Source organism: Ambystoma mexicanum, chromosome 3q (genome assembly GCF_040938575.1).
Source record: "Ambystoma mexicanum isolate Mex_15411 chromosome 3q, UKY_AmexF1_1, whole genome shotgun sequence".
NCBI classification, from domain to species: Eukaryota; Metazoa; Chordata; class Amphibia; order Caudata; family Ambystomatidae; genus Ambystoma; species Ambystoma mexicanum.
In genome coordinates, this window is record NC_090926.1 from 1,264,414,730 (window position 1) to 1,264,438,458 (window position 23,729).

The following is a 23,729-nucleotide window of genomic DNA, read 5'->3' on the forward strand; positions in this document are numbered from 1 at the left end:
ACATGATATTCAGGAAAAAACTAAAAACGCATTTTAAATAAACAACTAGTTAGGGTATGACTAATCAACCTTTACATCCCGTAATATTTGTGTATGTCTTTCGTCTAAATGTACGCACCATGTGGCTTGCGGGCTTCGGCGAGATATAAATGAATAAATGGCTGGGACTAGTTGATCTCAATCGCCTATGCCTGTGATCCCCCTGACTGATACGGACTCCCTCAGCCTCTCCTGTTTCCTGATGGCAGTCCTCATTCGTTGTTACAATTCATCTACTTTACTATTACTCACCCCCCCAGACAATTGCTGCTGTCCTTCTTTATTCTATGTTCAAAACATCTATTCTGCTTTCTCCACCAGAAATGTACATACTAGAGGGTTGTCAATGTTTGCATGAGCTGTTTGATGTACATTTGCTGAGCTATGTACAGCACTATTCAGCGATGATCTCATGCCATGTTTTCTTTCTTCAGAAACCCCTGAAAGAGTTCTGGAGTAACCCAGAACTGGAAGCGGGAGAGCAGTTTCTGCGGGATTACATCCTAAATAAAGGTTACCTTGAAGAGGAGGAGGCTGAGCCGGAGGAAATAGAAAGGCAAGTTGCAGCATGCTTTTGTGACCCCTACCCTTGCACTGGGTGTAAAAGCTATTGCTTGTATCACTTCAGCTGCTAAGAACTTTCTTGTGCAGGCTGAGCTTTCAGAGTCATAGTGGAGGGCTGCCTCCCCGGGTTCATACATGATCTTAGGACTCTGAGAATGCCAGGACCTCCCAGGTTTGGGCTGTTAACCAGGTACTGCCCGGTCGATCCAGTACCAAGTACCTCCTACACAAATAATTGAAATGTATGTCCTGTTTAGAGCACATGGGCCCAGTCTAGACACAGTTTCTAGTTACTATGAACTCTGACAGTCTCCTGCTTGACTCTGGGGCATCTGTAGGGTAAAAAGGAGCTAGATGCCTGCGCTAGTGGGCAATGAGCTGGGTGTGTAAAGGAGGATCGCCTGGTCCCCCCACACTTAGTTCCCGCCCTAAGGCATGAGGATAGTACAAGGCAATTTAGTGACGGTACCCCTTAAGGGTGATGGTTCATATAGCTGGTTATCTGAAACTGTGTGGAATCTGTAATCTCATGCTCTACCTGTTCCCAAAATGAAGTAGTTTATGTAATTATGGACCAGAGGAATTTGTGAACACTGACCATTTAAGAGTTCTGAAGCAGAGAAAACCATGTATTGAAGGAATTATACACCAGATTTACCTATAGCACTCCCTCTGTAAGTCGGCTCGGACAGTAGAGCCATATAATTTACTTTCGGCACTCGCTCAGGGCATCCACTTTTCATTTTTATGCCACATCCCCTCTATCTACGAGACCCTCAGCACTTTTTAAATTACCTTAAATGCAGGCTAGTGTTGGGGAGAATTTTCATTTTAGTGCCTAGTTCCTACCCTCCTCGGAGACCCTGAGCTCTTTTGCTGGACTCTGGAACTTTTTGTGACTTTGGAGTCTGACAAACTCCATAGGCATCGTCTTTTTACATTGTGTCACACAGCACGTTCAGTGCAGTGACACAGGGAAGTCTTTCAGATTTCTCAAAAGGTTTAAATACCTTGTCCTGGATAACTACTGTTTCCAAGACCAGTGAAGTGAAAGTGACACTTACATTGTAACTTTCTAGACCCAGCACACACTATCTTTCAATGGAGTGCTGGAGGGGTTACTTAGTATCCCCTTTGTCTAGTTTCTCATGTAACATTTTAATGTTACCCTTTCTACAATTAATAGCTGGTGGCAGTGGTTTACCTTTTCCTACCATTGTGTGTTTTTACTGCGGGCTGCAAATTGCAGCTGCAGTAAAACACCCATGCATTTGTCAAAATGGCCCTGATCTTCTTTTTTCGCCATTTCTTGTTGGAAAGGTAGGTCCTTCTAGAGATATACTCTGCGCGCCAAACCAGGTCCGGTCCCTTTGTTCATTTTGTCTTTGGCGGGATTCACTGGTGAAGCCTGCCTCTGGCTCCAGCGTGTCTGGCAGGGGCAGGAAGTGAGGGAGGTGCCCGAAACTCCCTGTGCTTAATCCCCTTGGTTACAGGAATGCATCCAAAGGTGATTGGTCGGCTGACTGTCTTCGGAGGACAGCCACCCTGCTGTGTGAGTTACAGCGAGGCTGCAAATGAATGGGAGAAACCTGCATAAAAGGTGAGGCTTTTGGCTTGAAAGGCAGAGTCGACCACTGGAAAGAAGGAATCTGAAGAAGAACTTGGAATAGACGCCTGCTGCAACTCCTGGGCTGTTGGTTTGTCTGGTGAAGCCCTGCTGCTGTGCTGAAGCTCTGAATTCGCCTCGACAAGCCAAGCCCTGCTAGGACGACTTCTCCCCTTGGGTTGTTCAGACAAATCGACCCCAAAGTGAACCGTCGACATCCTTTCGGAGCTGGCTGTACTTCCATTGCTGCTGCAGGAACCGAAGTGCCAGGGGAGAGGAACACCAAACCGAGTGTATCGCTTTTAAGTCGGACCCCAGCTACAGGAAGATCCTCCGGACTCCATTGAAGCGTGACTGACCAAGCCTAATGCACCTCAACTTGCTGGATTCCAGATGCAAGGAAAGTCCAGAGTGATATCCATGAGACCTCGGTGGTGCGATTTGTTAGACGCGAGGAGCTGACACCGCAAAGTGCAGCTGAATTGAAGTTTGCCCCTTGCTGCCGCTGACCTTCAAGTTGTAGTGCAGGAGTCTCCAGGCGCCCTCCCTCTTGTCCCCACAACTGAGGCCCAGGAACAACAGGATCTGCAAAGCTACACAGGAACAGAAGCCAGCTGGAACCATTTCTTCTAACCAAAGGTACTGTAAAGTTAAGAGGACTTAACTCTTGTCTTGTAGCCTTACTTGTTCTCAGTTGAGACTTGTCTTGGTTGCCCTTGGAGAGTTACTTGCAGCTTTGCCCCTCACAAGGCTCCCAGCTTGTGGACCTTCAAGTGATTTTATTTCTACAAACTTTTCTATAAACATTGTGCAAGACTTTTACTTACCTGCAAAGAAGATCTTCACCTCCCCTAGAGTTTGCTCAACTAACATTGGCTGTCCTGGCTCCCTTAGAGAGTCTTCTTAAGTCTGACTTTGTATCTTTACCTTTTCCCCCAGGAAAGGATTCATTTACTTTGCATTGGAGGGTTCAAAAAGTACTTACCAGTTTATGAATTATTTGTTAACCTTTGTTTTATTCCCCATTCTAACCTTTTCACCAAACTCAGTATTGCTCTAAATGTACCAGTGATGAATCAGTGGCCACAGTGTCCTAGCTTTTCAAGTCACCTGAGGGTGTAGGAAGTGTCTGTGTGCCATCCCCAATGGGTATCATCTGATTAGAGAAACTAAGAGTGTGTTTTGAAGTGTTACATGTTTTCTGTTTTGCTCCCTTCTAAAGAAGGCTTATATAACTGACTGTAATTACTAATTGTTTAATCAAGAAACCTTGATTGTAAGAGTTTATTTGAATACTTGTCATTGTGGATCTCTGTCTAAAAACCCTACTGCTCACATTGACCCCTCTTGAGATGAGGTTGAAGTGTCTGAGAAATTATCCTGTGATAGGAGGTGCGCACAAAAATAATTGTAAATCCGATTTCCATATATGTCTAAAGGATATGTTTAGCTATTAAGAGGTATGCGTCAGCAGTGAAGACCAGAAGGGTAATTTCTCAGGGACCCCTTCAAACAAAATGTAACAGATTTGGAAAACCTCACTTTCTGCGCTGCCAACCTGTGTCAAAGTAACAAAACTATGCCAGAGCCTCTAATGGGCCAGGTTATGCTGTTAGATATACAAATGATCCACTTTAAAGTTTCAACAGAAATGTTTTTAATGTTCCATTAACAACGTGGTACTAGCTGTGTACAGAAAACCGCTTAGTGTCAAATAGTTTTTCCATCTAGTCTTAAAGGAACGTCCATGTGGTAAGTTTAATCTGGGATTCTCAATATTATTGCAAAAAATGCGATGGTGCTGCTCTAGATTCCTTGGTCTGAGGACTGAAGGCAGGACAATGGACCGGTTTTCTCTCAGCAGCAGTCTTGAGGGAGGATCTCTAGCACGACTTTCAGGAACTTCTCTGGTCACACTCTGGTCTTGGCGCCTTTTCTGCAGCAACAAGAAAGGCTGCGATTTGTCCGGTCAATGTTCTTCACTTCCTGCAGTCCTGTACTCTTATGAGGGGGTCTGGATGAGTTGGATCGGATCTCGTCCTTTCCACAACGATGCAGTCGAAATGGGCACCAGGTCTCATGGTATTGGGGTTCTGCAGCTCTGGAAACTCACAGGACCTCGGGAGATGGCTCAAATCAAAGTTATTCTTAGGATTGGTTGTTCCCACCAGCCAAAGGGAAGGGGTTGTCCTCTTTGGAACTCCTGTCGCATAGAAAACAAGGCCAGGACAGCAGTGGTCGCTAAACGGTATTGCAATGGGTCTGCAGGGGTCTCTGGTCGTCTTCTTTGTTTACTTCAGCTTCCAGTGATCGACTTGCTTTTCACTCCAGGAGCCTCACCTTTTTATACAATTCCAGCACACACTCGTCTGCAATCTCTCTCAGCAATGTACAGTAAAGGGCTTGTGGCTGCCCAATCAGGACAGACAGACCCCCACTGGGATCTGGTGCTATTCAGGCACTCTGGCAGACAAAGGGCAGGGGGGTGGGAATTTTCTCCCTCACTTCCTGCCTGCCCAGACACTGGAGCATAAGCAGGGACACCCAAAGGTTCCTGCCAAAGGCAAATCGGTCACACAGGTCTCACCCTCCCAGGAGGGTAGAAGGGCTAACCAAGAACAACCACGCTAGTAATTGCAAAAAAAAATAAGGGTGGCCCCAAGTTGGTACTTGGGTGCCCCTATTGTGCACTACTGGGCAATGGACATAGCCTGCTTTACAAAAAGTACACATAGTTGGTAGAACACTTGCACTCCCACCAGCCATAACTAGGAGATTGTCTATGTGACTAAAAAGTCAGTAGTAGGTATCCCTTTGGCACTCCACATAAGGTGGTGTGTGCCAATCTCTGACTATGTTTTTAGAGAGATACAAAGTATCTCTCTATCCCTAAGAACTGTAGTTACTCTAGGATAAAGAAAAGCATCTCAAAGGCGGACCCTAAGGGTCCCCAGCAACACTGCCCATAAGGAGTTGTGTGCTGCAATAGTAAAATACAGATGCCTTTAAGAGTTATGGAGGGAAATAGAGTCCATAGTACAAGTAAAATGCAAATAACAGAGTTCCAGAAGACAGAGCCCATAAGAATGAATGAGTGTAAAAAGGCCCCACTCATTCAGGATTAAAGGAAAAATGAAGTCCAGCAACAAGTGCTCTGGGTCTCACTAGGAGAGGGGATGAAGCACAATAATGATACATCTCACTAACACTGGGGTATTTACTTACCTTAAGCCTGTGTGATTTCTGTATAGCTTTGGGGCCTGCTGCTGGAACCCTCCTAGGGTGTCTCCACAAAGTCCCTGGACCCTAACTAACTCTAAAGGGAAATACTTGTTTGAAGAGACTTCCTCGGCAACTCTAACTTCCCTGCAACTGAACCCTATCTCACCCTACCTACAGCTGACTAGACCACTAGGGTCCCTCTTCTGCCTCTGAGTGAACTCCTGCAATAGGCTGGGGAAGGCCTGGATAAGAAAAGGGTTCTGCCTTGAAAAGTATATCAAGTGTTTAAAAGTGAATTACTTGTAAAAGAGTTGATTGGTAACTGCCCCCTGAGAGTGAGCAGTTACAATGGTTCTTACCTTGAATGTGATCTGCTAGTCTGAAATGTTTATGTACGGTTATTTTACTCACAATTGAATTGGTTGTGCCTCTTTCCCAAAAGTAACTATTCCTTCAATTTTACTCAAATTGAATAGCTGCCTGCCATCCTAAAATAAGTTGTTATTGCTTACCTTAGTCTGTGTTCCACTGATCTGAAAATGTACTGTAATTGTATATTAGACCATAAAATCTCACTCACTTGGTGTAACTGAGTGTTGTCCTTAATGTAGTTATAGATTTATACTGTTCCTTGAATCTGTGTTCCCCTATTCAGAAAAGTATTCTGATAACAGGGTTGGCTTACTAGGTGATTCCTTAAACTGAGTGTTACTCCATGATTGACAGTCTAAAGTAACTTATGGTTTTACTCCCTGTGCATAGCTGTGTCCTGTACTAAATGTGTTTGATAAGGTCGGGCTTGCCTAGAAATATTGTTAGTTTTCGGAACAGGGTCTATGCTTTGGTCTGTGTACTTTAAAACATTGTGTTGTTTTTATAATGTGTTTATGACTCTGACAAAGTCCTTACCCCAAGACTTAACTTGGCATAACTGTATGTATAATGAACCTTTATTTTTTATAATACTTCTGGTTGTAAGTGTTTCTTTTGAACCCTTGGTATGCTACAAGTTCTTTGTACTTTCCTACAGCCCTCTCTCCCTCCTAAGGTAAGCCTGGCTGCTCGGTCTACGTTACCATCTACCCAGGTGCTACAGCCTTATACCAAGTGTGGAGTTTTGTACCGTTTCAGTTGTATGGTTTTGCTAAACCCTTAGTTGGACTTCAGAAACACTGTCCTAACAGTGGCCCTCCTGTGCATCACTGCGGCTGATTTGACAGCCTGCGAGTAATATTGACTAAAAGTCATAAAAGTAGTTTCACGGACACCAGCCAGGCAAGTAAGCATGGAGATACATTGTACCCCACCAGTGCTCCACATGAGGCGGGGTGTGCTGGCTCACTATATCAAATGTAAAGGGGATGGAAATCCCACTTAACCCCCTTGGGAACAGTAGTTCAACCAAGTACATTAAATTGAAATTAAAAAGGGAAGCCCAAAGGCAACTCAGCCCCACTGCATTTAAATGCTATGTGCTGCCATAGTACATTAGTCAGTCCAAAGGTTATAGGAAACTATAACTCCAATCCCACACTATGGAGAGACGTAAGTCACTCATAGGTGGTAAGGGATATATAATCACAAAGTCCAGCAAAAAGTCCTGGGGTTGACACGGGTCAGGAAGATGCATCCCTGAAATGAAAATCCTACCTAGCACTGCCTACTGCTAACATAGCAGAAGATGACAGGTTTGAATGAATGGAGAGGAAGCAATAACTTTCTAATCCCTGCAACCTTAAAATCATCCTTATGTTATGGAGCCATAATTGGGGACAAAAGGAAGGGGCATGGTTTGGGCAACACAGACATAGTTTGTTGAAAGAGCGGAATCTGGGGAAGGAGCAGAGTCTGGCAGAGGTGGAGTAAAGCTGGAGGCGGGCGCTCACTTATTTGGGTTTAGGGCAGCAGACAGCCTGCATACGCCATTGCTTGGAGATTCTCTTAGCATTATTGTTATGCCACTCTACTGGGTGTGTCAGTGTTGCTCAAGCAGCGCTATCAACCTGAACAGCACTACAGCACTGTGCAGTCATGAAATTGGGCACATAGCAGTTTCTGGGGTCTGGTACAAGCCCCTTAATATGCTTAACCTAACTCAGGCACCCTTGTGGGAACACAATAAGCATACCAGCACATCTTCTTTTCGCGCAGTAGCACACGCACCAATGTCTATCCTTCCCTCCTTGAGAGCAGAAAGGGGTGGTGCTATATAGCTTGTTTTTGTACCTCCAGCTTTGTAGTGTTTGAAATATTACCCAGCTCCATTGCACTCATTTTATCAATAGAGGTTGAAAGGCTAAGATTACTCTGCCGGGAGTTGAACGTATGACCTGCAGCTGCATTAATCCAACGACTTCTCTTACTGAATTGAAACATTTAGCGCAAGTATAAAGTGGTTAATTCTGTGTTGCAGGATCCCCACCTATGAGGAAATTGTGCATCCCGAGCTGGAGGACTCCGAAGATGAGGGGGAGCTCTTTCTGAAGAAACAGGAGGACTTTGAGCGAAAATACAACTTCCGTTTTGAAGAGCCAGACTCTGACATGGTAAGATGGGCTCCAGACTATTTGGATTCTTAGCGGTGCAGAGAGAAAACTGGTTTGTCGGAGCGGTGAATCTAGTGCGCAATGAATACGGGCTCCCATTGCTCCCCTGACACCTTGAGGGATATCCAGAGGATTCTCCAGACCCTATGTTTAGAGTTCAGCAGTGTCAATACACATGTGGGTTGGAAGGATTCTCTCTATATTGGCAGACTATCTGAGGGGTATTTGTGGCATAGCATTCAAGGTTCTTGATGAAAAGATAGAGTAGTATACAGCAACACTCGGGGGAACGGCCACACTGTACATAGGCTTTATAAGGTTTTAGCAGACACGATTATATAGAATGTGAAAGAGTAGCTTTTTAGGATACAGTTGTTAGGGAGAATTCTCATTTCTGTACTAATTCCCTTCAACCTTGGAGACCCCCAGCTCTTCTGCTGGAGTTTAGGACTTTTTAATTTTAACCCTGGAGTGAGTGAGGCCTTTTTTTCTCGCTCTCTCATGTGTTTTGACCTGATTTGGATTATCTGTTTACTTTGTTTTGGGAGTCTGACAAACTCCATAGGCATCTACGTTTTGAATGGTGACACGCAGCACCTTCAGTGCAGTGTCACAGAGAAATCCTTCAGATTTCTCATACGGTTTAAATACCTTTTCTTGTGTGAACTAATGTCCCCAAGAATAGTAAAGTGAAATTGATTTTACTTACCTTTTCTCTTTGTAGGTCCAGCACACACTATCTTATGTGGCGTGCTGGGGGTTACTTAGCAGCCCCTTTTCCTGCCTACTCATATAACATTTTTTTTATGTTCCCCACCTTTAAATGGCTGGTGGCAGTGTTTTCATTTTCCTACCATTGTGCTTTTCTACTGCAGGCTGAATCGGCTTTTGTCAAAATGTCCCTGGTCGTCTTTTTTTTTTTTTTCTGCCATTTTCTGTTTGTGAGATCTTTCTCGGGGTTTACTGTGCGCGCAATGCCAGGTTTGAGCCCTTTGTTGGTTTTGCCTTTGGCGGGCTTCAATACTGAAACCCGCCTCTGGCTCCAGTCTGGAAGTGAGGGAGGTTCCCAAAACTCCCCTGTCCTTTGTCTTTAGGAATCCCTGAATACACCCAGTCCTGATTGGCTGGTTGGCTGGCTGGCTGTCCTTGCCGGACAGCCACCCTGCTGTTTGAGTGACAGCTAGGCTGTGCATGAATGGGAGAAACCTGCTTAAAAGGCAAGGGTTTTGGGACTGAAAACAGTCGACCACTGGGAAGAACATCCTGACCAAACCTTGAACAAAGCTTGCTGCATCCTATTGGACCTTTGAATTGCCCGGTGAAGCCCTGCTGCTGTGCTGAAACGCCTTTTTCTAATCGACAAGAGAAGCTCTGGAAGGGACGACTTCGTCCCTTGGGTTACTGGGACCAACTAGCCCCGAGACGAACTCCACTGGACCAACTTCCCCAGCCGGCTGTACTTCTTTCCTGCTGCAGGAGCCGAGTGCTAGGGGTCGAGAAATCCTTAGTCGACTGCAACGTCTGTGATCCGACCAGAAGCTCCAGGAGTTTCCTCGGGACCCTCCAGAAGCAGGACGACCAGAGCTCTAGTCCACTCACCAGAGTGCAGGACTCAAGGCGTGAAGGAAGCCCAATCGGTATGCAAGATCCGCGGTGGTGCTGTTTACCGAGTGCTGAAACAGCTAAGTGCCGCTGACCTGAAAAGAGCCCGTAGCTGCCCGCCGACCTCCGAATTGGTGCTGCGTGAGTCCCCAGACATCCTCCCTCTTGTCCCCACGACTGAGGCCCAGGTACCCAGGATCTGCATCACTGCAACCAGACAGTAGCCAGCTGGTCCACTCTTCTAACCAAAGGTACTGTTCTGACTTGGGGTACATTCCTCAGTGTCTTTAGCTTTGCTCTTCTCAGTTGAGGCTTGCAGTAGCTACTTTGCTAGAATTTATTTCAGCTCTACCCTTCACAAGTGTAACAGCTTGTGACCCTACAGTGATTTTTACTTCAACAAAACTCTTAACGTTGCAAGTCGTTGGCTGTCGTGGCTCCCTGCAGACTCTTCTAGTCCATTTGACTTTGATAATTACTGTCCCTCATAGGTGATACATTGGTTTAAATTAATATTGCTCGGAAAGCTTTTTATCTAGACTTCATTGGAAGATTTAAAGTGCTCACATGCTCTGAGAACCTGTTTAACCTTTTTCCTTCCCTTAAACATTTTCTTTCTACACACCTCAGAATCTACATGGTGTACTAGTGCTATATAACTGCCAATACTGTCCTAGTTAGTGAAGGGCGAAGGGCAGTTAAGGGCAGTCTCTGCCTGGGAGTGCTGGACTGCAAGGGAGAGGAGGGGTTAATCACCCACACCTGCCTGTGATCCTTGAAAAGCTCCATTCTACGACGAAGCCGCGGCGAGGGGCAGTCGCTGCAGTCTGTGCAGAGCTGCAGGTCTATGGTGTCTGAGGGCGGCAGCTGTCTTCATTTGTCATCATCCCAGCGGCGGGCCGTGTTTGCGTTCGTGTTCGTGGCTGAGGGTGTGCACTCAAGGCGGACCTTGAGACGGAATTAGAGGTGAGGATAGGAGTGCTTTGGCTGACTGATTTTACATCCCCCTCTCTCTCCATAAGCCGAGGATGACGAAGCATTGACTGGCCCCTGTGCATTTTCGGCTCCTTTTGCACCTTGGCAGTACTTGGCTTCAATTCCTCCCACTACTTTAATTACCTGATGTGCTCTGTGAAGAGCGGCGGCCCACTTATAAGCTAATCTCCCCCTCCTCTGCTCTCCGGAGATAAACTACTGCATCTGTCGAACTTAGGGGCTGGTCCTCCTGTAAAATCAGGAGTATAACTCACCCAGTAGCTAACAGTTGTTTTTCACCACGCATTCCTGATAAGCGGTGTTCTGTGCCTCCTTTGGCAGTATTAGCCCGAAACTTTAAATATTTTATCTCGCGCAGCCCGACCTGTGTCTATTTGGAATGCTGGCACCTACAGCCCAACCTCTTTACGAAGTACCTTGAGTGGGCTACAGGCTGAGGGCCGCTTTGATTATTAAACCTTCCACCTGTGTCCACCCACCCCATGCTGTAGCCTGTCTTAGCCTCTGCCTGCGAAGTCATTGAAACAAGGGGTTCGCCTGCTTTCTAGAACACCCTCTCTGGGTACAGCTGTGGCTGCCACTGTGGCACCTTGGTATTAAGGACCTCAACAAAAAATAAAGTGCCAGTAATTGAGACATTGTTGCCACAGAACCCATCCTGAACCCGGACGCTGCCTAATAAGCCATCTTTTTATCTGCTCCTATAATCACTGCAATATTTTTTCCATGGATGCTGCTTGCTATTCTGATAATTAGAGTTTGGCGATCTGCATAGTCTGTGGCAGTTTGAAGGACAGGGGCGGAGAGACTGACTAAGGCAGCTCCTCAAGCTGTCGGGCGTGCCCTGTCCCTGCCCTATATGTCGGGTTAGTGGCCTATTAGCCTTACTCGCGCCATTTCTCCATCTGCTTTTACTCCCTACCCTTGATTTCGGCCTTCAGGGCTATAGGTTGTTAGGATGCGGGGCTGCGAGTGAGGCCCAGTTCTTTGGGTGTGCCGGGTATCCAGGATACTGTCGGTAACCATCCCAAACTGAAGTCCAGAAAAAGCAAAGGGGCCAGGTTGAACACGGTCAATCTACTTTAAATGAATATCTTAAGCAAATGGCATGTAAACTGGAAGAGCGCATCCAACACATAGAAAGAGCTATTGAAGTTGCTAGTCCACAATCTAGTGCATCCGGTGATAAAAGAATGCCCCCGCTACCCTTTCCAAACTCCTCACTCCCCAGCCTCTCACAATTTCTTGAAATCTCATCGAACAATCACCCTCTGGAAATTGATTTATTGGCCGGTGAAAGTGTAGCGACTCTCTTTGGATGCCCAATATATAGGGAAGTACAAGCAGTTGCCCCTATGGGTAGCTTGGTGGGTAGTGGCCAGAACCCTCGCCTCGCTGCATCATTTAATGACTTTTTGGAGTCCGCTTCAAGTGACTTCAAAATCTTGGATGCGGTATTGGACAGAAAGCTTGCACCGATCCTAGAAAACATAGGGGCCCTTAAAACCTCTTTAAGCACAACCTTATGCATCATGGATGACCTAATAAGAGGTCTAAAAAAAGACATCATAGAAATTAAAGAACTTTTTGCAGAACGCGCAGGACCAGCGGCACCTGGACCCGCTGTGGAAACCCCTGAACCCCACCTTCCAAACCCTTCAATTAAATTAAATGGGGGTGGGATGGTTGCTCATAATCCTATAGTCTCCGCTATACCAATTGTGCTCCCAATACGGCACAACGCAGCGCTTCTGGAAGGCACTACTTGGAAGGGGTCTAAGAGCTGCTTGGGGGGTCTCAGCTGTGGGCACACAAGATTTTAAAGGACAAAGTCCTATCAGTGAGTAAGTAGTACTCAACCTTCCTCCAGAGGCTGCCCCTTTGGTGGGAGTCATCACCGGACTCCCTCCCCTGCCTTTCGGTTAGGTGGAATCCACCTCCTCCCTTTTAAATAAGACTGCACAATGGATCAATTCACGTTTGCCTGGTATGAAGGTGAACCCTAGAGGAGGTATTCTTATGGCTAGGAGGGTTTCCTGGGTGGGGAAGAAACCTAAATGGGCTGTGGGGGACTGTGTGGTGGTGTCTGATTACTCCAGCAATGCTTAACTATGTGATTACCTCAATTAATCCTGAGTGTAGGGCCGGCAACTCTTTCCTGCAAAATAGTGCCTTCTTTCCCTTAGGAGTGATTTACCTGGCAAACAGACCTCCATCAGCACCGTGGACCACCATTAAAACCTTGCACCCATGCTTGCCTCTGGAGGTCTCTGGGGGAGGCAGCTAGATGGTATCAACAACGCCAGTGGCCCTGGTAGATCTCACAAATAGTTATAAGGTCCTGGGTGAAATTGAAGAACTAGATTGACCAGCTGCCGTGGGGGAGGAGGGTCAGCCTAAGGATTTTTCTGGAACAGGTGATGTATTGGGGCAAACCATCTCTCAAACGAACGAATGCCCCCTCAGACATCCATGTCTTTTATCTTGGAACATTGCAGGTGCCGTGTCTAAGCTCTCGCAGAGAGAGACCTCTGTCGTCCTGAGGGAATATGATATCATGTTCCTTCAGGAGACGTGGGCACTCTCCCCATTATGTTTTGATGGCTGTTTCAGTATGTGTTCCAGCTGAAAAAGGTAGACGTGGGCGATGTTTTGGTGGCCTGGCAATCTTGGTGAAGGCGTCCCTAGCTCTACGCTGATGGTGAGAGAAACTAAGAATGGGAATGTGCAATGTATCACTGCACGCCCTGCTGGTGGCCGTCTTTTTATTTTTGGTCAACTTTTACAATAGCCCACATGTTACTAATCAAGGGTGCCCAGGTGCGCTGAGAGATTTTATTGAATCATATGGTAGCGATAATAGGAATCGGGGCTCACTACTAATTCTGGCTAGTGATTTTAATTCGAAACTAGGACCGGGGGTGCCGTCAGTAAACTTAGACCTTGGTGAAGAATTTGCCCACGGGGTAGCCCCAGCACAAATGAAGGATGAAAGAATGTGTGCAAGGGGATTGCAGTTTTGTGAGTGGTTCTTAGAGTGGGGGTGCGGTCTCTGAATGGCCGTGTAGGCATAGATCGGCCTGGGAAGCCAACTTTTTTGGGCACACAGGGATCCTCCATCATTGACTATTTTTGTCTTCACGTAAGAGATTGGCACCTAATTAAAGAGTTTGAGGTTCTTATGAACCTATGTAGCGACCATCACACACTGCGGCTGGTCTTGGGAATCGATCGCTGATGGTTCCAATTGTTAATTTTCCACAATTGGACCATTGTGGTCTCAATCCCCTGTGCAAATCGAGAATAAAATGGGCCAAGCTGGATCCTGTGGACACAGTATTCTCTCAAATGGATATCTCCCAGCTCCCATAATCTCAGCATCACAAAAAATATGGGACACTATGTTGAACATCTTTCAAAAGGATTTTAAAACGGGGCGAAAGAATTTGGAAACCTGGTTTGATGCACCCTGTTGGTCAGCTCAGAAAAACCTTAAAGGCATTTTGGCTGCAAAAGATCGCACCCGACGGGATATAATTGCTGCTCTGGCACACTATAAAAGCACCCTTGCTAAAAGGAAGTGCTGCTTAGAAGAGCAAGCCTGGGAGGAACTTCTTCAGGCTGGGAATTTGTGGCCAATGGGCCTCCCCATAAAAGACTGAACACTTGTAAAGGGAACGCTCCAAGTGCCCTGGCATGGTCCAACCATTTTAGCCCTTTATCTAAAGCTCCTCCATCTCTGGGCTATAATGGATCACGTGGTTCTCCCTTGCGACTAACAATTAAAGAGTTAGAGTTGGTTATTGGCAAACAACTCCCCTATCGTGCCTCCGGACCGGATGCCATTCCCACTGACATTTTTTGTAATTAAGTGGATTTGTGGGCCCCAGTACTAACCAAGTGCTATAATGCAAATTTAGAATTGGGCACCTATCCGGCAACATGGGGACAGGCTATAATTTTCCCTATTTTCAAGAAGGGTGACCCTGGCAGCCCTCTTTCCTATCATCCAATCTCCCTTCTGGACACTTTATTTAAAATCTTTGTTGGGGCAGTCTTGGCACAGCTTGAACAATGGATCTCTGACTCAGGGGTACTTAGAGACCCAATATGGTTTTTGTCCGGGCTTGCGAACCAGGGACCAGGCACTGAATCTTTATTTGGTGGGTGCTTCATCAATTTATGTTAGGGATGAGCCACTATATTTGTCTTTCATGGACCTGAGCACTGCATTTGACAAAGTGGACTGTGCTCCGGTCCATGGGCTGCCCGGAAGACATGGTTAAAGTGCTCCAAATAATCCATGAAAACAATTGGCTTGCGTGAGATTTGGTGACCAGGGACCGTGTACAGCTTTCTTTGAGACCTCTCTGGGTGTTCGCCAGGGGTGTGTTGTGGCACCGGTACTATTCGCCCTGTATATAAATGGTGTTTATAAGGCTCTTGTTGATTCTAATGCTGATTTTATCCGGATAGAAGGTGTACCCCTTCCTGTCCTAGGCTATGCTGATGATATGGTTATCATAGCTCGTACCCCCATAGCCTTGCAACGCCTGGTGGATGTTTATACTGAATTTATGGCCACTCACAAACTCTCGGTGAACTCCAAAAAAATCGGCTGTCATGGCTTGCAGGAGCAGAGGCGTCAGACACCTCAAGTTGCAGAGAATATTGAGTGGTGGTGAACCTATTCCCAGGATGACCAGTTTGACCAGTTTTGTGCATCTGGGAATCTGTTTTACTGAGAACTGGCGAGGGTTTGGTCATGTGGACAAACAATGCATGAGGATGAGACCGGCATTGGGGGGCTTGACAGGTTTTCAAAATGACTGTCTAGGGCATCCACTTAAGTTAATTCTCGAAGTCTATAGGGCGCAAACCAAAACAGCCACTAAATATGGGGCCACATTGTGGGGAATGGAAAAGATCCCAAGTATTGAAAATGTTGAACACCTTTTTTTTAAAAACTACTTGGTTACCGCAGTCTGTGCCAAATGATGGCACCCATTTGGAACTTGGGTGCCCACACATTGGTGGTGATTGGTTATTGGCCCCTCTCGTGCACTGGTTGGCATTATGGGCAAATCAGAAAGCTGTTCTTTCACATAAAATTATAACCGCATTGGTGAATAGTGTGACTGAAGGGGTACCTTTGACTGTGTTCCCTCCGTACCCACGTTCTCCTCACCTGGGCTTTCCGAGTCGATGGTATCTTGCAGGCCTCGACGTGCCAGGTAGTCTCTCTCTTTCCTCTGGTGCGAGGGCTTGTCACGGAGAGAAGCCACTGTGGCCGCTGGGTGTGAACAGCGGCACAGCGACCCCCTCTCCGGAATCAAACCAGAAAAAGCAGGGAAAAACCCACTAGGGGAAAAAACCCTGATAGGAGGTGCCAAGACTGTTCTCAGAAGGCCAGCAGTCCACCGAAGAAGAGGAGGAAGCGAAGGATCACCAAACGCTGAAAACGTCCACTGTAGCGGTCGACCTGGAGAGAGGCGAGGGAAACAGCAGCTGGGAGGTCCGGACTGAAGGTAGAAGTCTTCCGAGAGGCACTGCGGAGGAACACGGGAGCACGGGAGAGAAAACCCCGCGATGACCAGACTCAAGAGCTAGGTGAGAGGACGAGAGAGAGAGAGAGAGAGAGAGAGAGAGAGAGAGAGAGAGAGAGAGAGAGAGAGAGAGAGAGCACGGCAGACGCCGCCTAAAGGGGGTCGGCGGATGGCAAAGGGAAACAAAGTATGGAGGTTACTGGTGACTGGACACCTATGAGAAGTAACCGCGTGGGGGTAAATATTAACCCCTAGTAGAATCCAAAGCGAGGTGCAGAGGAAGAGCGAAGGACCCAGAAACGAAGTAAACAACGGAGAGGGGTTGCAACGCAATGACCTGCCGGGAGGCAGGGATTTTATACTCCCGGCAGCGTTGCGTCTCGCGTTAGGAGCTGCGGCCATAAACACAAAAAAGGGACTAAAGCAACCTTCCCCCATGACCTCTCAAACTCCAACGCGGAAGTAAACGCCAGTCACGGCGATGGCCGCGACTGCGAGTGACAAATAGTCCGGCTGCAAAAAGAAAATGCTGTGGCTCATCTACATTCAGAAATGTAGAAAAGCAATTGTTTAAAACCATTCTTGAGTCAAACAGAGAGGCCTCTGCCTCTGGCATTCCCGCAAACAGAAAGCACGTTGTTCTAACCATTGCATACACTATTCAGCCGCATTTACTACATAGTGATAAACTTTATGATCGCTGGGAAATCACAAGAGCGCGATTTGATTGCCTATGGCTTGGGGCCCGAACTAAAAACTGGTCTCACAATGTACAATCTCTGGCTTGTCCCTGCTGTCGGTGCCCTGTGGAGGACCTTTTGCATGTTGTGCTGTTCTGCCCAACCTATACAGACCTAAGGAGGAAAATACTCTGGAATGTCTCAAGGTAGGCCCTTTGTTATCCATTTTCAGCTGCCCGTGGCTTGGGGCTCGGTGGACTTTTTGAGAAAGGCCTGGCCCCGGAGAACTAAAATCATTGCTCACAATTTGACTGAACATTGATAAATTGATTACTCTGGTACCCCTTTGGAGGATATTAATTGGCATACACACACACTTTTTAAAAAACTTCGTCATCTTATGTAATGTGTTTATCTTTGTGTCTTGTATTTTTGTATTGCATTTTATCTTGTATTGTTTATGGAAAATTTGTTTCCGAATAAACGTATTGATAGTGAAGTCATCTCTGGGTGTAGGAAGTGTGTAAGAAGCATCTGTAAAGATTATCTACTAGCTTGGTGTTGATTCTGGAAAAGTATTTTATAGTATATTTGGTTGTTACATATATTTCCCTTTTTTAAAGAATGCTTATTTAAAAACTAATGTTAAAAGATTATTAATAACACAACCTTGAGTATAAGTGTTACTTGTCTACTTGAATTTGTGGATTTCATTTGTGCAGCTCTACAGCTCACATTTACCCCTCTTGATATAAGCCTGGCCGCTCAGTCACACTACCAACTTGTGTAGTACAGACCGATACCAAAAGGTGGGTTACCTAAAACCAAGAGGACATGTGTTGTGTAGTCTCCCACAGTGTTAGTACATCAATTCTTGCCTTACAGTCTGTAGAGCAGTGCTTTTCTAATTGTTCCGGAAACGGTTCAAGATTAGAGTTTGCAGTGTATTTGGGTAGGACTTTTAGAACTTTGTCATAACTCATAAATAAACGGCAGGATAAACCCAAGAAAAACACTTGTGGTATAAAAAGGAGCTGTCAAACTGTAGGCAGCACCAGTGCATGTTGTATTTGTGCTCACTTGTGCCCAACGTTGTTCACTGCGGCAAGCATTAGAGTGGATGTCAAAGCTGTCTAAATTGCACTGTAGCTGTGGAGATGGTGTCCCCTAGCCACGACCTACAGCACATTTGCTGTGGGAACCCTTGGGTGTCCCTGCCTAGGCTCCAGTGTGTCTGGGCAGGCAGGAAGTGGGGGAGAGTTATTCACTCCCCTGCCCTTCATCTGCATGAGTTCCTGAATGGAACCAGTTCCCATTGGGGGTCTGGCTGTCTTGATAGTTTGTGAAGAAGTGTGTGGGAAAACTGAATAAAAGTTGAAGTTCCGGTTCCGGAGGTGAAAGGCAAGTCGACCACTGGAACAGAAGTAACCAAAGCGACAATGACCAGAAACACCTGTAGACCCTTACAATCACTGTGAAGCAATGATTGCTGTCCTAACCCCCATTTTCTACTCGACAGAGTAGGTCCGAAGAGGACTCCTCCTTCCCTTTGGCTGGGGGGGACCAACTTTCCCTGAGACGACTACAAATTGAGCCATCTACTGAGGTGCCGTGCCTTTCCAGAGCTGCAAACTGTGAATACCAGAAGACCTCCCACCCATCTGCAGTGCAACGTCTTTGAAAGTCAGAATACGTCCATGTCGTTGCTAAGCTCCAGAGACCCTATCTGACTCACCCAAGTCCCCTCACCAGAGTGCAGGACTGCAGACTCGAAGATGATCAACCGGGCGACTACCGTCCTTTGTTGGTGCTGAGAAAAGGCGCCAAAACCACAGACTGACCAAGGAGACCGAAGACCGAAAAAGTCCATGCCAGGGGTCCGCTCTCTGGACTGCTGCTGAGCCATCCCATTGAGATTCCCTCCTTTCATCACCAGGCGGAGGAATCGAGAGACTGAGTCCGAAGCTGCTGCACTTCTTCTAACCTAAGGTACTGTGGGGTGAAATATATAACTAACCTTGAACAAAGAAGACACTCCAGAGTGACTGGAGTGCGTGAAAGAGTCCCATAGGGAGTCCTTTTGCAGGATCCCCCTCATTGTGTTGAATTGCAAAGTGACTTTTGCTGAAGACTGAAAGTATCCTAGGAACCTTTGCTGTTCTGCTGCTTCTTAAGACTTTGAATCCACTCCTGCGCTGACCTTTTCGTATAGCTGGGGATTGGACTTTTTAAGGCGTTGGTGTGTCTATAGAACGTTACGTTCTGCTGCTGTGTGATTAACCAACCTTTTTCCTTCCTAAAAGACCTTATGTGGTTTTTCTCACTAAATACATTTAGTGTATATCTTTGTCTTGACATGAGTGCGCAGTAGTACTGATGATATGGTAGAACTCCGTGTTGTGCTGGTTGCAACTACCATTGAAGCAATGGCCTTTTGAAAAGTGTTATTCCTAAGTTTGTTGGTTAAGTGAACTAAGTATTTATCCACCTTCCTTGTGTACATATAAAACATGTATATTTTAATATAACATTTTATGTGTAATTGTTTCTTTAGACTAGTAAATAGGACTGGGGTGACCCGTATGCAGTTGAGCTGAGACACAAAATTAGAAGGATTCGGCGAGCCGCGTGGTTAATAGTTGATGGCGTGCCCCAAAACCACAAAGCAACACAGAGTATATGGATACTTTTAGCACTTTGCGTTTAGCCCAGAATAGTAGTATCAGTAATAGTGAAAATTGAGTTGTAAGCCTAGTTATATTAATATACAAGTCTCTCGTCACTTCTCCCCACAGGGGAGCCCTTTTCCATTAGGCTAGGGTGGTGAGGCCGCTAGCCAATAGTCCCCCTATGGGTGTGTTAAAAAGCAGGAGGAACTCGAGGCGAGGGACTCCTGTCCTGGGGATAAGGGCGTAATTGAGAAACGGGGCCCATTTGAACCCCAACACTGCAGGCTGTTAATGCCCAAACCTTGTACACATAAGCCGAAACTGTTATTGTAAAATATCAAACCATGCTGATGTCATAGGTACAGGAACGAGGAAAAGCTTGTGAATGCTACAATTGAGTGGGACGAAGGCTCGATCAGCTGCTGTCATTAAGACTTATGTTACGGTGGGGTCATCCCTGCTATTTAAACTGAACAGCAAAGGAGTACTGGGTTTTTCATCGTCTTCTGACTTGTCTGGCAGTGGCCCGTGCAAGGTATGTTGAGAGCTGTTGTACATCCAGAAGGAGAACCTGGCAACCGAGGGGGCCGCATTGAAGCCCGTAAGGCTGAGCTTGGCTTTGGGCGACTGCAGCCAGGCATGTCTCCAAAGTTGAAGAAAAAAGCAGCAGGACGCCCAAGAAGCGTCTTAAGAGTCAGTTGGGAACTGGCTCAGTGAACCTGGAGAGACGGAAAGGTGGTGCGACCTGTAGTGGGTGGACTGTCTGGTCCGACAACAGTGTCGAGACCGCCTACCATAGCCTAAAGCAGAGCCACGTAGGCAAATGTGTGGAGAGTGCAAGAGACTGTGGTGATGGCGTGACCTGTCGTTGGACCAAGGGGTCCAACAACTATGCCAAGACTGCCAGCAGTAACTGGCTGGGTAGAGAAGCCTGCCGCAGAAATAGTGTGAAAGAAGTTGAAATAGAGAGAGTGGAACCGTGACCCCTAGTGAAACCGGTCAACAGTTCTCTGGGAGAAGGTAACGGGAACAGGTAGAAGTCCAGGAGGGGGCCGGGAAGATGTGAGACTATAAGCCGTGAAAAAACAGATAAAGTAGTAAATAACTTTGTAGCACAATTCCCTGGACAGTTCCTCAGACGTGGTGCTGTAGAGTCGAAGGGGCTCAGAGCATCTTCATCGTACCACTGGGGACAAAATAAAGAATAAAAAGAAAGTCGTGAGTGTTAGGCAAAGTTTGTATGCAGTACCCTCTAGAAACACTACAAACAACTCTGACTACAGGTATAGGCAACCCAACCTTTGGTATAAGTCTGTACTACACAGTTTTGGTAGCGTGTTGAGCAGCCAGGCTTATCTCAAGAGTGGTGAAGTGTGATCTGTAGTGGAGTTACGCAGATTTACAGTTACAAGTATTCAAATAAAATCTTGAACCCAAGGTTTCTTGAATAAACAGTTATTAATTTATTTATCAGTCAGTTAGAATAAGCCTTCTTCATAAGGGAGCAATATAACAGTAACTCTCAAATACACCTCATGAAATAAACACTCTTAATATCTCTAAATCAGGGAGTACCCTTTAGGGATGGCCCACAGACACTACCTACACCCTCAGGTGACTTCAGTTGATATGGTGCTTGGAACATTAATATATCACTGTTGCATTTAGAATCATTTAGTAATAAGTCAAAGGAAAAGATTATTTAGAACATACAAGAGACCACAAATATTCTTAAGCAGGCAAATACTTCAAGATCCCCCAAGAAGAATTGTTCAGTTCAATAGGCTGTCAAAGTCAATGGGCAAAAGTCTTATATAGGATGAAGCACTTCTGGTAGGTAAATCGAAATGTCTTTGCACATTGTTTTTAGAAGTCTTTGAAGAAGAGAAGAATCAAATGTAGGGCCACAAGCGGATTAGACTTGAGTAGTAGAAGATGCAAGCAACTCTACAGTGAGAGGTAAGTTCTTTCAGACTTTACAGTACCTTTGCATTGAAGAAAAACTGCAGCAGCGGACTTCTGTTCCTGAGCAGCTCTGTAGATTTCTCTCTTCCTGGGCCTCAGTCATGGGGACAAGAGAGAGGACTTCTGTGGACTGCTGCACTGCAATGGGACGGTCACCGCTCACAACCAGCAATCTTCAAATGAGTGGCTGTTGAAAGTTTCAGCTCCTCGCGTCTACCGCAAATGGCAACACTGCGGTTCCTGGCTGTCGAGATTGACTTTCCTTGTTTATGGGGTCCTGCACTCTGTTGAGGGGGCTCAGGCTCAGTCAGTCCTGCTTCCTGGGAGTCCGGAGGATCTTCCTGAAGCTCTATGCCAGCTTAAAAGCAACGCTCACAATCTGGTGTTCCTCTCCCTGGCAATATGGTTTCCAGTAGCAACCCTGTGGAAATTCAACCAGCTCCGATGTGGATGTCCAGGTGGCTTACTTTGGAGGGAGAAGTCGTCCTTGCAGGGGCTTCTCTGTTGATACGAATTTGGAGTTTTAGCACAGCAGCAGGGCTTCACCGGGCAAACCAGTGTTCCAGGAGTTGCAGCAGGCGTCCGCTTCAAGTTCTTGTTCGGTTCCTTCGATCCAGTGGTTGACTCTGCCTTCCAAGCCAAAAGCCTTGCCTTTTATTCAGTTCTCTGCCATTCATTCCAGCCTAGCTGTCAGTCACCTAGCAGGGTGGCTGTCCTTGCTGGACAGTCAGCTGGCCAATCACCACGGAGTGCATTTGGATCTCCTACGAGACTAAGCACAGGGAGTTTCGGGCACCTCTCTCTCTCTCTCTCTCTCTCTCTCCCTGCCTACCCCAGACACCCTGGAGCCAGAAGCAGGCTTCACTTGGGAATCCCACCAAAGGCAAAGCGAACAATGAGGCCAAACCTGGTTTGGCACGCAGAGTAAATCTCAAGAAGGACCTTTCCACAAAGAAATGGCGAAAAAAGACGACCAGGGCCATTTTGACAAAAATGTCACCCTTGGGTGCTTTACTGCAGCTGCGAAAGCTTCCCGCGGTAAATGCACACCACAGTAGTTGTTACCACTGCCATCAGCCATTCATCAAGGAAAGGGTAATATAAAAATGTTACATGAGAAGCTAGACAAAGGGGATACTAGGTAACCCCCTCCAGCACCCTATTGTCAGATAGTGTGTGCTGGGTCTAGAAAGTTTCAAATGTAAGTAGGTCAGTTTCACTTTACTGCTCTTGGAAACTGTAGCTTATCCAAGAGAAGGTATTCAGACCTTTGGGAATTCTGAAAGATTTCCCTGTGTCACTGCACTAAAGGTGCTGTGTGACACAATGTAAACGATGACGACTATGGAGTTTGTCAGACTCCATAACCAAAAGAACCAGAGTTAAAAAAAATCACATTAAAATACATGAGAGAGTGGGGGTAAAAGGGTCTCTCTCTCCAGGTTAAAAAAATCAAGTCCTCAAAATCCAGCAAAGTAGCTGGGGGTCTCTAAGGTAGAGGGAATTAGCACATTTCTGAGAATTCTCCCTAACGGAGACACCTGCTTAAAAGGTAAGGGTTTTGGGGTTGGAGTCAGTCGACCACTGGGAAAAACACCCGAGGAAGAAACCATAAACCAAGCTTGCTGCATCCTCCTGGACCTTTGAATTACCCAGTGAAGCCGTGCTGCTTTGCTGAAACTCCTTTTTCAATTAGACCGAGAAGCTCCGGAGGTGATGACTTCTTCCCTTTAGGTTAGTGCAACCAACCAACCCAGAGACGAACTCCAGTGCACCATCTTCGCCGACTGGCTGTGCTCCTTCGCTGCTGCAAGAACCGAGTGCCAGGGGTCGAGAAATCTGTAGTCGAATGCAACGTATGAAATCTGGCCAGAAGCTCCAGGAGTCTCCTAAGGACCCTCCAGCTCTAGCCCCCTCACCAGAGTGCAGGACCCAAGGAGTTAAGGAAGCTCAACTGGTATCTGAGATCCGCGACTGTACTGTTTGATAAGTGCTGGAATGGCAAAAGTGCTGCTGAACCGAAAAGATCCTGTAGCTGCCGACGACCTCCAAACCGCCACGACAGGATACCTGCAGATGTCCTCCCTCTGGTGTCCGGTCAAATGGTCGAAAATAAAAGATTGAATGACCATTTGATCAAAAGTCAAATGGTCGGAAAAAAAAGGTTGAATTTTTTAATTTATATATTTTTTTAGTTTTGTTTGGTAAAAAAAAAAAATTAATATAGAAAAAGGGGGTTTGGGGGAGGAACCCCTCCTCCCCATAAAAAAATCAACAATTTTTTCGACCATTTG

The 23,729-nt window shown here is 46.3% G+C and overlaps 1 protein-coding gene across 2 annotated transcripts in view; it reads left to right on the plus strand.

Annotated features, from left to right (window-relative positions):
• KRI1 (KRI1 homolog) overlaps positions 1 to 23,729 on the plus strand; it is a 352,880-nt gene that overhangs the window by 190,594 nt on the left and 138,557 nt on the right. For both annotated transcript variants that reach the window (XM_069604296.1, XM_069604297.1), the window contains exons 9-10: positions 474 to 595; positions 7,845 to 7,977. In XM_069604296.1, coding sequence (XP_069460397.1) covers positions 474 to 595; positions 7,845 to 7,977 — 255 coding nt within the window. The remainder of the gene's footprint in view (positions 1 to 473; positions 596 to 7,844; positions 7,978 to 23,729) is intronic.